Source organism: Sciurus carolinensis, chromosome 11 (genome assembly GCF_902686445.1).
Source record: "Sciurus carolinensis chromosome 11, mSciCar1.2, whole genome shotgun sequence".
NCBI lineage: Eukaryota > Metazoa > Chordata > Mammalia > Rodentia > Sciuridae > Sciurus > Sciurus carolinensis.
This window is the reverse complement of record NC_062223.1, coordinates 117,304,703-117,320,542: the sequence shown is the minus strand read 5'-3', so window position 1 is coordinate 117,320,542 and position 15,840 is coordinate 117,304,703. Positions and strand designations below refer to the sequence as shown.

General features: G+C 49.0%; 1 protein-coding gene across 2 annotated transcripts in view; it reads left to right on the top strand.

Moving 5' to 3' along the window:
• Nucleotides 1-8,977: 8,977 nt before the first annotated feature.
• Nucleotides 8,978-15,840, top strand: part of Tmprss13 (transmembrane serine protease 13) — a 29,873-nt gene continuing 23,010 nt past the window's right edge. For both annotated transcript variants that reach the window (XM_047515709.1, XM_047515708.1), the window contains exon 1: nt 8,978-9,130. In XM_047515709.1, the coding sequence (XP_047371665.1) occupies nt 9,110-9,130 (21 nt within the window). In that variant the 5' untranslated portion in view covers nt 8,978-9,109. The remainder of the gene's footprint in view (nt 9,131-15,840) is intronic.

Sequence of the window (15,840 nt, the reverse complement as noted above, 5' to 3'; positions counted from 1 at the left end):
AAAAACAGTTTCATAAGTCAAACAGATTTGGATTCAACCCCATTTCCTGTACTTACCAACTGACTGTGTGGTCCTAGGCAAAATTACCCTTTCCGAGCCTCCGTTGTTTCTTCATCTGTAAAATGGGAATAAAAATAATATTTACTCACAAGATTGATGTAACAACTAAGACATTCACATGAGGAGGGTCTGATAAATATTAGCTGTTATTTTTTTGATAGCAAAATTCCCAGGTGAGCAGGGCAGGGACAAAGGAGAACGAGGCTCTGCACTCAACACTGTGTCCATGAGGACAGGAACAGACTGCTGTCCCTTACCTGCCCTATTTCAGTGACCCAAGTCATAACTGCAAAATGGCAGGCACACAGTACAGTTGTTTATGGAATGTACAAAAATTAAGCAAAGTTCAGAGGATGAGTGGGTGAGCTTTGATTTGCTAAAGTGGCAAGGAGCATGCGATCCATGCTGTATTGTAGGGCCATGGTCCTGACCTTCTATTTTGACTCAAGGTTAGGGTCTTGGAGTTCTGACAGATGGTTTTGGGTGCAGTATAGCAGTGGTAGCTCAAAGGCAGCCACAGCCCCAAAGACCAATGGAAGCTGAATGTTTTCAGGGAGGAGTTTGGAATTTCACTGGAAACCTTATCCTCCCCTTGGATATTCTCCTCAGTTGGTGCTTCCATGATTACAGGGTCTGCATCAGGAGCTACTAGGAAGATCCATCCCTCTGTATAGGAAAACTAGGGCAAAGAAGGAAAACATTTTTTTGTTTGCTTTTTTGTACTGGTTATTAAACCCTGGGTCTCTCAACCACTGAACCACATTTCCAGAACTTTTTTATATTTTATTTAGAGACAGGGTCTCACTGAGTTGCTTAGTGCCTCACTAAGTTGCTGAGGTTGACTTTGAACTCACGACCCTTCTACCTCGGTCTCCCGAGCTGCTGGGATTAAAGGTGTGTGCTACTGTGTCTGGCCAGAGAAGGAAAACACTGAATCTATACAGCTCAAAAGCTGAACTGAATTCTGACACAAACAAGAGGGAACATCTTAGAACTCAAAAGCATCGAGTGAAGACAATTTGAAGACAGATCCATTTGCAGAGTTTTATACTTAGAGTAATAATGTCCAAAGTCCTCTACGTACTTCAGGGTTCCCCAAGAGCCATCTCACACCATCATCTGGTCTCTAAGGGGCAGACAGAGCAGAGCAGACTTATCTTTGCCAGATCAGAGAACTCAAGTGAAGGAATTGTATCAGGTCTACTTCTGGGAAGCAGCCGAGCCAGGACTGGACAAAGGTCAAGACACATTTTTCCTATTCAGTGCCACAGGTTGGAAATAGAGTCAGGTTCAAGGCAAGTGTTCATATCTTCATACAGTTTCTATTGATCCTAGTTACAAAGGGTTCTGAGGCTGCTTGGAATGTGCCACTGATGTTTTTCAGGTCACAGCTTTGGAGATAATTTGATTGCAGCCAGGCTAAGCCAAACCAGCAGCCCTGGGGCCTGGGGCAAGTTATCAAGTTTCTCTGGGTATTAGAGAAAATGTTACCTGTCCTGTCTACCTTGGAGGGTTATCCTAAGGGCCAGATGAGATAAGGAAGAGAAAGTGCTTTGCAAACGTGATATTCTGGGTCTTAATAGCTTGTGCTCAGTGTCTTAGTGCTGAAGACATCGCTGAAGGTGCCTCTGCTGGAAATGGCCTCTTTGTCCTGGTTGCCTGTGTGCCTGGCTCAACATGTACAAACTTTTCTACCCAGTCCGAGTTGGATTCAGCCGGGTCAAAGGATGCTGATTGCACAGAGAACCAGAGCAGAAATAGAAGTGTTTGAGTTAAGAAATGACCTCAGTGTTCACTCAACTTCTCTATGTGCATAGAGAAATCATATTCCTTTAGATGAATTCGTTCTAAATGGAGAAGTCTTCCAGGAGTGGGAAAAATAGGTTCTTTATTCCCAAATTCTAAATATTCTATAAGAGAAATGGAACAATATAATTGCATGCTCAAATATCTGAAGTTTCTCATGTCAACCAGGTTTAACGTCTGGGCAACTTTTCATCTTTTTAATCTCAATTTTAATTGACTTTACTTACTGGTTGAAGAACTAGGGATTAAATCTAGGCACACTCACCCACTGATCCACATCCCCTGTCCTTTTTATTTTTTATGTTAAGACAAGGTCTCACTAAGTTGCCCAGGCTGGCCCCAAACTTTTGATCCTCCTGCTTCAGCCTCACGAATAACTGGGATTACAGGTGTGTGCCACTGTACCCAGCTGAATCTTTTTTAATCATTCACATGCAAAAAGAAAAAAAAATCAAAATGCAGAACATTTTCCTTTCACTGAGCAAATGATATGTTTTTCTTTGGGTGACAATTGGCAAAACACAACATGTTTAATCTGGGGACCTGCAGGAGTTCACCTGCAGTGATTTCATCCTTATCACCTACTCTGATAAAAACACACCTGAAGCACTTGAGAAATGAACCTAAGGAAAGAATTGCATCAAAATAAAGTATTCCTTCTCAGTTGCAAAGAGTATAGATAAAGGTTCTAACAAGAATGTCCAAATTTGATATTTTAAAATTTGTTATCAAACTAGTAGAGTGACATTAAAGAAAATTTAAAAATGGAATGACCCATTACACCTCTCTGTTACAACTGCCACTGCCCTGGGAAGAACATAGAAGAAAAGGCAGAAAATGTGGATTTGAGATTAAGCTCCTGTCTTTATAAGCTGTTGATATTGAAAGTCCTTTTCTTTGAGTCTTTGCTTCCTTGTTTAAAATGGGCAGAGTAATGGTAACCACATGAAAAGACATTCTGGGGACAGAATTAAGTAATCTATGTGCCAGTGCTTTGCAAATGTGGCTTGCTGTTTCCTGGCGTCCTTTTTGTTTTTACCCATGGGAAATCATATATTAGAATGACACCTGGCTTCGGGTTTTCTCTGGTTTCTGACCATCCTTCCATTCCTTGTCTTACAGACAATCATCAGGGGCAATTTCTTCTTTCTCAAACTGTGATTCTGTTTCCTCCTTTCGATCCCCAGTTTTCCAACTCTTTGGCAAGGAGCTCCAGGCCTCCTGATTACCTTTGACTCTCTTCTCCGAGAGTCCCTCTCCAAAAGTGAATGGGGTCTCACTTTTTAGGATGATGAAGCTGATATCTGGGCACACCAAGAAGAATCACACTGCTTAGAATTAGGAATCCCAACAAAAGCCCCGTCCCTCAGACTGAGAGTTTTCTCACCAAATCTGCAGCAAAGAATCCTTCTTCTTGGGCTTTGGCCACCAAGCACACAACTTAACACCCTCCTTTTCTGCTCAAGCTACTATCTGTTGCTTAAACCACACGCACACACACACACACACATACACACACACACACACACCTCTTCCTAGTATCCTAGTGGACACTATGTAGCAGGTCTTGTGTCAAATGTGTCATACAAATGATTTCATTGAATGAATACGTACTGTATTTGAGAGGAACACTTATTTTCATTTTACAGATCAAATAAATTCCAAGGACACAGAGGTATAGGTTGAGCATCCCTAATCCAAGACTCCAAAATCTAAAATGTTCTCAAATCTGAAGTTTTTTGAATGCTGACAGGGATGTCACACCTGGAATTTCCCACCTGACCTCACATCATGGGTCACATTCAAAATGCAGGAGCATTAAAAACAATGTATAAAATGACTGTTGAGCTATATGTGCAAGGTGTATGTGAAACATATATGAATTTCATGATTTGACTAGGGCCCATCCCCAAGATATCTCACTATGTATATGCAAATATTCCAAAATCAGAAAAAAAAAACTAAAACTCAAAATGCTTTTGGTCTCAAGCACCTCAGAGAAGGAAAACGACCTGCAGTGCGTGGAAGAGCCTGATTCCAAGGCCATCTGGCCTCCGAGTCTGTTCTGAATGTCTGAATGACAGCCCTAGGGGTTCAGCCTGTCTCACTGCCTGTGTGTTGGAATCTCGCCTCTTCCTCCAGAAATCCTTCTCCACTGGATCATCAGGAGTTGAAGACACTCCTGTCTGGATGTGATTCTCCTGGTCACAGTAGGAAGCCGTCACTCACCCTCTATACTCTGTGAATATGTCACTCCGCTGCATGCAGCTGGGCTCGTGTTTGCTCTGCTGGGCTTAAGCCCTGCCTGACCGGCAGCATCTCTGATCTGTCTGCAGCTGCTTCATTTTGTAGAAAAATTAGTAGCAACGTTCTGATTATTTCCAGTGACCACCTGGTAGGCTTTATCTACAGAGCGGGGGAGTCTGTGTAAATATGGCTATGGGGCTCCTTGGGACCCCCGTGCAGGAGAATTATGGAGCCCATGGAGAAACTCACAGAGGTGAGGAAACCTGCATCTGCCTCACCTCAGGAGCAAGCAAAGGACTGGGGTGTGTTCACTGAAAAGCCACCCACTCAAAGGGTCACCAAACTATTGCCCTCAAGTATGAGAATGGCTGTTATGAGGAAGTGTGATTTGACTTCTGCCCTGAGTCCCCATAGAGGGGAACGAGGAGCCCAAGACTTGCGGGTGAATCACAAGGAAGGGCAACTGCGTCAACTTCTTCTTTGGAAAGAGGCGGTAGTTCCACACTCAGAACGCAACCCAGATGGGGGATGGTATTTTCCACTGCCTGGAGCCACCTGGGCACAGCCGGGCCGCTACCAGGAAGCTGTGTCACAGAGGATTCCTTCAGCTGCTCTGGCCTGGGAGGTCCTGGGGGTCAGGCCCAGCCTCTCTCTGCCCACGCTCCAGGGAAGTGGGGCCTGTGTGTGCAAGGGTCGCCAGGAGTCCTGCTGGGGTGTCTTCCCTGATTTATCCCCACTAACTGTGGATTTTTGATGATGCAATGATAACAATGCCAATTGAGGGGGAAAAAACGGGTCCTTGTCCCTTTTTGCCCTTATTCTTTTGAACAGAACACAGAGCAGCAAACTCCATGGCCAAGAACAATATCATGTCTCCTCAGTTTAGGATTCTAGAATCACTGGTGGAATCACTAGTGGTCCTTTGGCCAAGTTTATTTTCTGGCTTCCCCTCCTGGGTGTCCTTTCTTCCTCCCTATCCTACTACCCAGTTGACAGGCCCAGTATCTGCTTGAACTTTAAAGCTGCCTCACCAGTAGCATCCCCCATAAACTTTCCTTAGGGTGGACCGAGAGGCCAGCTAGGGACAAGGTCTCTGCTTAGGCGCCTGTGCTATTATCTCTCAGCTTGAAAAAAAAATCGCTGCACCTCCAGGCTTCCCCTCACAGTAGCCGGGAGTGCCTCTGCCAAGCACCTTAGGCAGCATCTACTGACCTTCGGCAGACTTGGGGTAAGAAGGGCGGCTAGAACCAGGATCCAGAGATCTAGAACTACCCGGCAGTTGAGCGGGGTGGGAGAGACAGGCCCTTGCCTGGGGCTGGGAAGAGCGGTTTGGGGGAGATATGCTAGCTCAGGCCCAGAGGGTGACTACTTGCAACCCAGTCTCTCCAAGGTGGGTCAGGGTCTCCTCCCTGCCCTATCTGGCCTCTAGGTGTGTGGTCTGTGTCCTGGTCACCCTCAGGCCTGGAGGGAAGCTCACTGTGCTCTGAGTGATGGAGAAGCTCAGAAGCAAGATGCAAAGGAGAGAAGGATACCGGGGAGCTCCAAGGAAGGAGTTGGGGAGGTGACTTGGGAGCAAGGCTAATGAAGGACTCCAAAAGAAGAGCCTTATCTCAAGCAGGAGACAAGGAGAAGATGACAAGGTTGGGGACAGAATAACCAAGAGCTCTGGGTCCCTGCTAGGAAGGGATTCCTGGGCCTCAGAGAGAGGCAGCTGGGACAGAAACTGGGGGTTTCATTTCAAAATGGTACTGAGGGTTCCTTCACTATTTGGGGGCAGGGGAGTCAGATGTCATGAGGCACATGCTTGTTTGCATGGCTGGCATATTTTTTTATGGAAAACTGCTTCCATCCCAGATGGAAATAACCAGAAGGTGGGGTTGTGGATGGCCCCGTTGCTGGTCTGGGGTCCCCATACAGGGAGGTAACAGGCAGGTGCCAGGTGCTGCTGGTGTGGTGGCCCTAGTGGGAGTATTGAAGGCCGAGGGCCTGCCTGGTATCATTCCAGAAGGCAGCCAGGGATCTGGAGGGAGGAAGGCAGCCATCAAGGCAGGAGGGGAGCAAAGTCAAGGAAAGGGTCAGTCAGAAGAAGACTAGGGTTGTGCAGTCAGGCAGGAGGCCAAAGAGATGGGAGGAAGGGAACCAGAAAAGAGCAGAGCCAGGCCAAGGTCAGGTGCAGAAGTCAGGGGCAGGGGAGGCTTCCAAGACCAGTTCTGCTGGGGGAGAGTCCAGCTCTTCAAGCCTACCCCCCGTACCTTCCACTCTGGAAATAGGAAAACTGCCAGCAAAGAATTTGATGCAGGTCCCGGCCTTTCTGTTCCCCCCAACAGCTCTGTAGGCCTGGTGCAGAGCAGCCAAGGCCTGTGGAGCTGAAGTGATTCTGAGGGATTCTGCATGGGGCTGGCGGCTCTGTCAACAAGGCCTCCAGGACAGGCCAACTTGTGTTTCTGTTGGGAAACAAGGAAAAGTGTGAAAAAAAACCAGTATCTCTTTAGGGCCTAGCCAGTGCCCAGTGCCAGACACGCTCTCCAGTCTGATGTGTGAAACCCATTTTCTGCATGGTGGATCTACAGACCTTTAGGATCACATAGTTGTACCCTGAGTCTTTCCCCCTGTCTCACCCAGAACCCCAAGCCTGAGCTCTTTCCAGAGGATAGTGAGACCTTCACAGAAAGAGGCTGAGGCTGACCCTCAGAGGAAGCGACCTGCTTAGGGGACAAAGTGAGGACCCTCAGGCCTAGCCTATGGATGCCCAGGGTCAGGGACAGCCTTGAGGCTCCCTGGTGGCTGAAGAGGGAAGAGGGAGAGTGGAGGTCAAAGGTTGGTCTGTCTGCAGGACCAGATGACCAGTGGGAAGGGTCCCTCTGCTGGGGCACGGAGGGCTGGTAGGAGATGTGACCTGTGGCCAATTCTGCTTTCTTGGAAAGCCAGGGAACCAGTGTCACAAAATTAGAGCCCCTGGAGAGCTTGCCTGGGCCTTCCAGAAGTTCTTTCCTCCAGCCTCTGCCTCTACCTTAGATGTCCCTCACTACCCTAAGGTGGAGCAGATGGTTTCCACTCTGAGCTAGAAGTTTCTATTTTATTAAATGTAAGTCTTTGCTCAGTGCTCACCTGAGAGGTCATCCCTGGATACCATGTTTCAAATTGTGACTGCATCCTCCACTTTCTTGATCCCATCCCTTCTCTATTCCTCTATTGCACATCTCACTAATGTACTGTTTGATTGGTTTATTGATTTTTGTCTGCCTCCCCCCGACCCCAATGCTAGTGCCATCAGACCTGGGTCTTGACTATTGTGTCCCAAGCACCTATTATAAACCAAGAAATCAAAGACTGAAATAAAAGCAAAGAGTTTTATTCAGGTGTAGAATACATGTGCAGAAACCAGGGTCCTTGACTGGAAGCATTCTTTGGGGAAGATAAATAGGCTTGAGGTAAGTTCAACAATAGGAAACTGGCTCAAGCTAGGGTGATTATTAATTAATTAATGAATTAATTAATTAATTTTGGCACTGGGAATTGAACCCAGGGGCACTTAACCACTGAGCCACGTCCAAGGCCCTGTTTATTTTTTTATGTTGAGACAGGGTCTTGCTGAGTTACTTAGGGTCTCACTAAGTTGCTGAGGCTGACTTTGAACTTGCAATCCTCCTGCCTCAGCCTCCTTGAGTTGCTGGGATTACAGGCAGGCATCACTGCAGTTGGCATAAATTTTTTAAAGTACATTGGAACGTCCTGGTCAGTAGGCAAAGTGGCTCATCTAGTATTTCTCAAACCTTGCAAAGTATTATTAGATTTCAGAAAATTCTTCCCTCAGTCAGATCCAGTTCCTGGTTTCATGCCTGTGTGCTATTTACCCCTGCCAGAAAAATCTCTAATGCTTAGAAAAGATGAGAGCTCTCTTTTTGACCATTCTGCAGCCATGTTGATTTTTATGGAATCCCTAAAGTAGGGCCAGACACTCAACAAATATTTGTTGAATGAACCCATAAAAGACATATGTAAAGCATTTCACAGGACAGCCAGCATCTTATTATTATTGCCATTGTTGTTTGTTTCTGGTGACTTGTGCAGATTCTGCAGTCTCTCTGGCCCTCTGTCTCTTCATCTGTAAAATGACAAGACTGAACCACCAGAAAGGTCTCTTAGCTTCCCTTGCACTAAAAATCTTAGCACCCCAGATGGTGGACACTGTTGCACTCCTAATTGGACCCCCCAGCTCATCCCCAACCCCTTGTCCTGCATTCCTCTGCAGAACCCCGCAGGGTTTGGTGCAAGAAGCTCTTCCTTTTGACTCTGAGGATCAGAATGGGGCGCAGGTGTGGGATCATGAGTCAGCCCAATATTTCTTGGAACGGTTTCCATTCAGATATTTATGTGTTTTATTTTAATTGACTTTGATGTGTTGTTTCATAAATTTTATTGTTTTGGAAGGAAGCAATTCATTATGTGCCTAATTAAAGCCATATGATTTTAATGTCTTCATCAAGAGTTTTCACAGAAATAATTTCATAGGATTCAGAAAAAATATTACCACCTGCCCTGATGTGGGGTTTGGACATGAAGCTTCGCACTGTCCTGCCCTCGGTGGGGCTCTGTCCCTGGCGGTGGATGTCCCCTGGGGGATCAGGATCATCGCCGATCTGGCGCATCTGTTAGGGGGGCTCGGCCATCTCATGGGGCCTCCTTGGTCCTCTGAAGGAGGCAGGCCAGCGCCCTCCAGCTGCCTCTGTGGGGGCAGTTTCAGGAGCAGAGGTAGCGCCACTCTCCCGGTATTCGCTGAGTAACTGGGATGGCCAGGGAGGGCGGAGGGACAGGTCCGGCAAGTTCTGCCTTGTTTATACTCGGGATTACCTCACATCCAGCGGCCTCCCCGCCCGATTTGTGGGGCCGGCCCTCGGCCCTCAACCTCCTTTTCCCCACATGCCTGGGAAGCTGGGGCCAACATGGATCTTCCTCTCGGCATCAGCTGAGCCTGAAGACTCATCCCTGGGAGGCCATGGAGAGGGACGGCCGCAGGGTAAGTGTGAGTGTGGGCTCCACTGGCCGATCCTCCCCCTGCCGAGGGACGGGGCGGGCAGGAGCCAGGTGAGTCGCCGGGCCGGGTGCCTCTGGTTTTGGGGGCAGTCATGCCTCTTCTGGTGGAGAGCTACTTGGGACTAGGATCCCTCGGCCTCATTTTTATCATGATCTCTGGGAGCTGCTACTGGGGGGCGGGGAGAAGCTGATGGGATGTGGGGGTCTGATCAGCTAGGACTGTGTGGCTGAGCCCCTCTTTGTGACCCGTGGGCTGTATGGCCAGGTTATGGATGCTGTTAAGTGGTCAACTTTGCTGGTTGCCAATCTAATCTAGTCTAACCTAATTTTTGCTGGTTTGAGAATCAAGAGCATCTTAATTGATCTTCAAGTCTACCTTGTTTAACTCTCTAGCTAGACTCCTAAAGCTTCCCAGAAAAGTATGACTTTCTGTGTGCATTTAAGATTTTCAAGGGGGGCTGGGGATATGGCTCAGTTGGTAAAGTGCTTGCCTAGCATGCATAAGGCCCTGGGTTCAATTCCCAGCACCAAAAAAAAAAAAAAAAAAAAAAAAAAGATTTTCAAGGGAATTTTTCAACCAAGCTTAGTCACTTATTTTGGGACTCAATAACCCTCATCTTGGGAAATCCTTCCTTGTGTCTAACCACAATTCCTTCTGTTACAACTGAGTTCTTTTTCTTTTCTGCTCTTGAGGGTGGTAGAGAGCAGCTAGGCTGTCCTCTGTTTGGGGGAAAGAGCCAGTTACAGACACGTGAAGCTTTCCCAAGGTTTCAGCTGTGCCTCTGCTTTGTAACAGCTCTGGCTTCTCAGGTCTTGTTTTATGCTCCTCTCCATATTCTTTATCGTTTCCCGACATGGTAGAATCTGGAACTCTAGGAAGGATGGGCCGGCCTAGATTTGAGAAAGATCAATTCATTCTGTGTTCCAGCCTGGAGTTGGCTTGTAGTTAATTCTGAACTCCAGACGTGTTTCTGGAAGCTTTACTATCATTTCTCCCACCAATCTTTTAGCTCCCTCTTGACTCTTCTTCCTCAAGCTGCCTCCCCTGCCCTCTGGTCTCTTTGGCTCTTGTCTCCACCTCACCAAGGTCCTTTGATCTCAGGCCTCTGGGACTCAATGGAGTCTCTGGCAAACAGAAAGAATGGCATACAGGACAGAATGGAGTTTTGTTGGAAGCCTGGAGAATATGAACCCACGGTCACAGCAATGGTATCCACCTGGGTAGCTTGCTGGAAGTCTAAATTTGATGGTCCCTGCACCTAAAGAGAAGGGCTGAGCTATCTAAAGGGTGGCTGTGGTCACAGCGGAGGAGGATGGAAGGGCCTGTTCCTGGGGCAGGGGGATGGGGTGGTGCTCACCTAAGAGGTCCACGTCTCCAGAGTCAGGAACCTGTGCGGAAGGTTGCTGGAGGGACAAAGGATGGAGAATGACTTTTCACTTTTGATGGAAAATGAAGAACTTCTAATTATTACGTAAATGTCCAAAGGGATGGTAGGGACATGATCATTTTGGAAGGGACATTGTCAGAATTTATCTTGAAATGAAAGCAGTGATCCATTCCATCCTTATTGGAGGATTTTAAGTTTGTCCTCTGGTCTTAGGTGGACTTCCCAAGAGAGTAAGCCTGGGGTGAGGACAGGGGAAGCTAGAGTTGGGCTGTTAATCTCTTGTGCAGTGTATTCATTGAGAGGGATGGGATGGGAGTGGCCTGGGAGAGGCTGATCCTGTAAGGCCGAGCCTTCTCCCTGAGGGTTTTATTACAGAAAGATGCTTTGCAGTTTTTGTACTTCTGCTCCAAAACCTAGCGAGGAAGATGGTGGTCAATGGGCATGAGTCCGATGACTCTCCTGTGGGAGAAACTATATCTTCAGAAGGATCTCGGAAAAGGGGTGGAGAAGGCTCTCAGTTTCTCCACATTCAAAAGCAAAGGTGAGACAGGTGCAGTTTGCAGGCCTCTGGTCCCAGCTACTTGGGAGGCCGAGGCAGGAGGATTGCAAGTTGGAGGCCAGCCTGAGCAGTTTAGCGAGACCCTGTCTCAAAAACAAACAACTAACCAAATAAACAAACAAAACACCAACAAAAACCCAAAACCAAACAAAAGTTGCATGCTGTGGTGGACAGAGAACTGACCAAGTTCCAGGCTGTGAGTACTTCTAAAACTCCCTGTACCTTAGTTTCTTCATCTGTAAAATGGAATAATAACAGCACCTACATTAAGGAGTCTCAGAATAGATACTTTTATATTGTGTGCATGTAAGAATATGTAACAGTAAGTGCCACCATTATGTACAACTATAATGCACCAATAAAAAGTACGGAAAAATAAATGAGTCCAACACTAAAAAACAAAAAAACAACAAAAAACAAGTCTTTCTAGAATAACATCCAACATTAATAGAGATGCAGATATATCCACAGTGTCAGGAACTACTATTATCATCGCCATCATCCTTGTCACCCTCTGGGGTCTAATCCTGGCTCCTCTATATTTGGACAAATATCTTCTCTCTACATCTCAGTTTCCCCACCTCCCAAAGAAGAGGGCTGGACAGACTTCCTCCGGAGCTCCCTTTCTGGTTCCATGGCCGTGACTGCAATCACAGAGAATGGGATTGCCAGGGTGCCACACTGGATAGATGCATCTGCTCTTCCCAATGGTGCATAGTTTTGTGCTTTTCCAAAGCGGGTCACATTCTTTAATGCTAAGAAATGTGCAATACTTATTAAAGAAAGACTGAAGTGCACCCGTTGATAAAGCAACCATCCTTTGTGGGACAGATTTTCTTATGCTGGGAATTCCTATTTTTTTATGCTAGTTCTAAATCACCTGACACCACACATGCTCCAGATTAGTGAGATCCAGGACTACCCAGGATGAGGCAGCTTCCCCAGGGCGAGCTGGGCAGGTTCCCAAGATGGCAGGTCCGTAGACTCGGTTGCCCTTGCCACCCCCAGGCCCAAAATGCAGGCACCTCCGAAGCTCCGCCCTTTGCCCCTGTAGGTACACAACCCCCACCTGAGACCCGCTTCATGCTGATGTTGGTCCTGAGCAGTCCTCGGCCTGGCACGCCCTGCCTTCCTTCCCCTGAATTGTCCTCTGTGACTTGGCAAATGGGCGCACAGGTGTGTGGGAGAGTGTACCCAGGTTCCAGGCTGGGTGCTGGGCGGGAAGGCTGGTTGATAGAACAATGGCCTCTTAACTTAAGTGTCTTGTTTTGGCAACACAGCTTCCTCTTGGCATAGCAACAATGGGGTGGATTGAGCAGGTGGGCAGGGAGCTGGTGGGCAGGCTAGAGGGAAGGCACACAGGGAGCCAGCTCGTCAGCCAAGGGGAGACCTTGGCAGCCCCAGCTGGAGGCTGACTGCTCTGCTGGGGACCCCCACCATGCCCAGCCCTGAGCTGTGTCACCAGCCCAATGTTGGCAGAGAGGAAAGGCACAGACGCAGGGAGAAACTGAGACAGGAAATATAACTTTCTTGGCAGTAGTGAGCACTGCGTGTTCCTGGAAGCATCTGATGCATGAATGGGCAGGGAGGGGCTTGCTCTGCTCCGAAGGGCCCTCCCAGGCTCTGCAGTGTGTACAGGGATCCCAGACGAAGGAACCTTATGCTCACCTGGTCATTTCCAGGTTCTTTGTAGGAAGTGCCTCAAGTGAAATCTTACGGCGAGGACGCTGTATAAAACTAAATGGTGAATTTTCTTGTTCGAGGCTGGAAAAGGGCTCAGAGCACCTCCTCGGCCTTTGTCACTGGTCTCCACAGCACCTCCATGATGCTCTTGGAAAACTGCTATTGTCCAACCCCTTCACTGTATCCAGGAAGAGCTGAGACTCAGAGGGATGTGACTGTCCCCAGTCACACAGCTGGCTAGCGGCAGAAGCAAGAGCCCTGAGCACCCCACACCGGGCGTACGAGGCCTCATGGCTCAGGCTCCTTAGTCTGAAGCTCAGTGGGACACACACCCCGTGGGGTTCCTGAGGCTAACGTGTGGGTGTGTGTGGACACAGGTGCCTGCGCAAGGAGGCAGTGGCGAATTTGCCTGCTTTCTAAGAACTCCAGGTTCAGGGTACGAGAGGAGAGCAGAGAGCCCCTGAGCCCGAAGGCACAGGGACGCTGACTTCGCTGTGAGGAGGGACAGAAGCCATCAACCTCCTGAGCCCAGCCCAGTCCAGTCGGTCCACACTGGATGTGGTCAGCCCACGGGGTCCTCAGTGTCCCATAGGCAGGGAAGAATTTTAGGTTGTGTCAAAGGGAGCTCTTTCCTGTCCCTTTTGGTCCTTCTAGTGCTCCTGGTGGGGGCTGCCTCTTCCTGCCTAGCCCAGAGTGCCGGGGTCCCAGCCTATGGTCCTGCCTGCGCCCACCCCTTTGGAAGTCCTTGATATTCAGAGTCACTGGGGAAGAGGCCATGTATCTGAGGCCTACATCTGGGGAAAGGTCTTTCCCCTCTGGAGAATGGTGAGGGACAGGCTGTGGGTGAGCACAGTGTCATGGGACGGTCCAAGACTGTGGCCAGAGGATTGAGCGTCTCGTCCTGCCACCATCACTAACAGGCTGTGTGATCTTCAGCAAGCCACTGAGCCTTTCTGGACCTTCACTGCCTTACTGACGGGCTTGGACAGGAGAGTTTTCAAATTCCTCCCAGCTTGGACAGTCTGAAGTGCACAGCCTCCCCACACGGGGGCTGGGGGATAGTAGCTTTATGAAAGGACGTCCCCAAGGACGGAGCTTCGACTGGACCTGGAGGGACCCAATGGGCCTCAGGCTGTGTGTCATCACTGTTTCCACCATGGCCGCTGGACATTCTTCGAGCCTACCAGGAGAGCTGTCTGCCTGGGGCTATGATGGACCACATCTGTAACAGAGCTCATGCTGCTGCCTGGGGCTGGGGAACGGCCTCTTTGCAGAAGCTGGGGCTCCGTCCACAGCTCAACCACATAGCCAGAGATGAAGCCATCCATCAGCTGGCTGTGACATCGCTTAGCACAGACAGAGGGCTCCTCCCCTCCATGACTTCAGTGACTGAGCTCACAGGAGACCCAGGGGAGGCCAAAGGCAGGACACTCTCAGGGGCTTGTGAACTACCTCCCATCCCCCACTAGGTTAGGAGTCCAAGGGGCAGAGTCTCTACAGGAAGCCATAAAAATTCCCCACTCACCTGGAGGTGCAGAATCCAGCCCTGGAAACTGAATATAGAGAGCACCTGACTAGAAGAAAGGGGCCCTGGATTTAGTTGTTTTTTTTTTAAATTCCTGGTCTGCTATAAGACAGACCTGAACAACTCCAGGCAAAGCACACAAATATTTCGAATCTAGCCAGGACAGTGGATAGTAATCCCAGTAACTTTGGAGGCTGAGGCAGGAGGATCACAAGTTTGAGGCCAGCCTCAGTAATTTAGTAATTTAGGCCCTAAGCAGCTTAGTGAGACTCTGTCTCAAAATAAAAAATTAAAAGGGATGGACATGTAGCTCAGTGGTAAATTGCTCCTAGGTTCAATCTCCAGTCCCAAACAAGAGCAGATGTTTCAGGCCTCTACTTCCTAGTCTGTAAAGTGAGAATAATAATCCTCATAGACTTCTGTCCAGGGAAATGCTTGAAAAGAACCTAGAGCCAGGAACTGTTCTCAGCTCTCTTCCTGGATGCCCCTTCCTTTCCTTGCCCTGGTGGCCTCCCATGCTGCCTCCTGCCCCAGAGTATTTGGAGGGTCCAGACACTCTCTGAACAGGAGCCCAGAGGGCTGCCAGGGCACAGTCAGGTGGCAGCAGTGGTGTCCTGGAGTGCAGGCCCTTTTCGTGGTGGGGGAAGGGCTCACAACCATGTTACCCCAGGGATAGCCCCAGAGGCTGCCCCCAGGGTAGGTGAGGAGGAGAGGCAGGGCCAGGAAAGATTGATGGGCAGGAAAAAGGTGCAGAGTTACCCGGTGCTGCTGCTCTGCTTTGTCCACATGGTCCCATGTGGGTGGTGTGGCGGGGACATTGTGGAGAAGTCAGGGCACAGCAGGGATTTGGTCATGGGAGTTCCTTTCCTGGATCTTGTGCTTATGGCAAAAGCAAGGATTTGGGAGGCCTGGCTTCTGGTCCTGGCTCCGCCCCTTGTATCTCAGGACCTTAGATAAGAAATCTCCTCCCTTTCCTGCTACCCACCTCCTCAAAGCATCTGCCCTCAGGGTGAGGTCAAGCCTCTGGGTCGGTAGGAGGATGAAATCTTAGTAGTTGCTTTTCAAGACTTGAGGGAGGGAAAGAGTTAGTGCTATAGCAGGTTAGACATCAGGAAGAACTTCCAGCAAGGTGGGGTGGCGGGCCATGAAATGTCTAAAGAGGGATTTCTTATTCTGATGGCCCCTGAAGATGAAGATGCTTCCTAATGGCCTGCGATGTTTGGGTCCAGGTCTAGAGTCAGGGAACGGTTTGGAGGACCTCGCTCTGGATACTGCCTTGGTCTGAGGGGCTAACACTCTTCACCTGCCTCCTGCCAGCTCTGGCAGCAGAGGGCTCCCCCTGCCCAAACCAGGGCTGAAGACTGCGAGTCCCAGCTTCCCAGCATGCCTCCCCACACCTTCCTCCTGGTCTTCCCCTGACTGCTCCAACATCAGAATGCACCCCATCTTCCCACTCTCTTCCTCGGCGCCTCGCCCCCTGTGACCCTCTCAGCCCTCTCTCCTCCAGGCCTTTGTTTCTACCCCTCACATGACAGGGG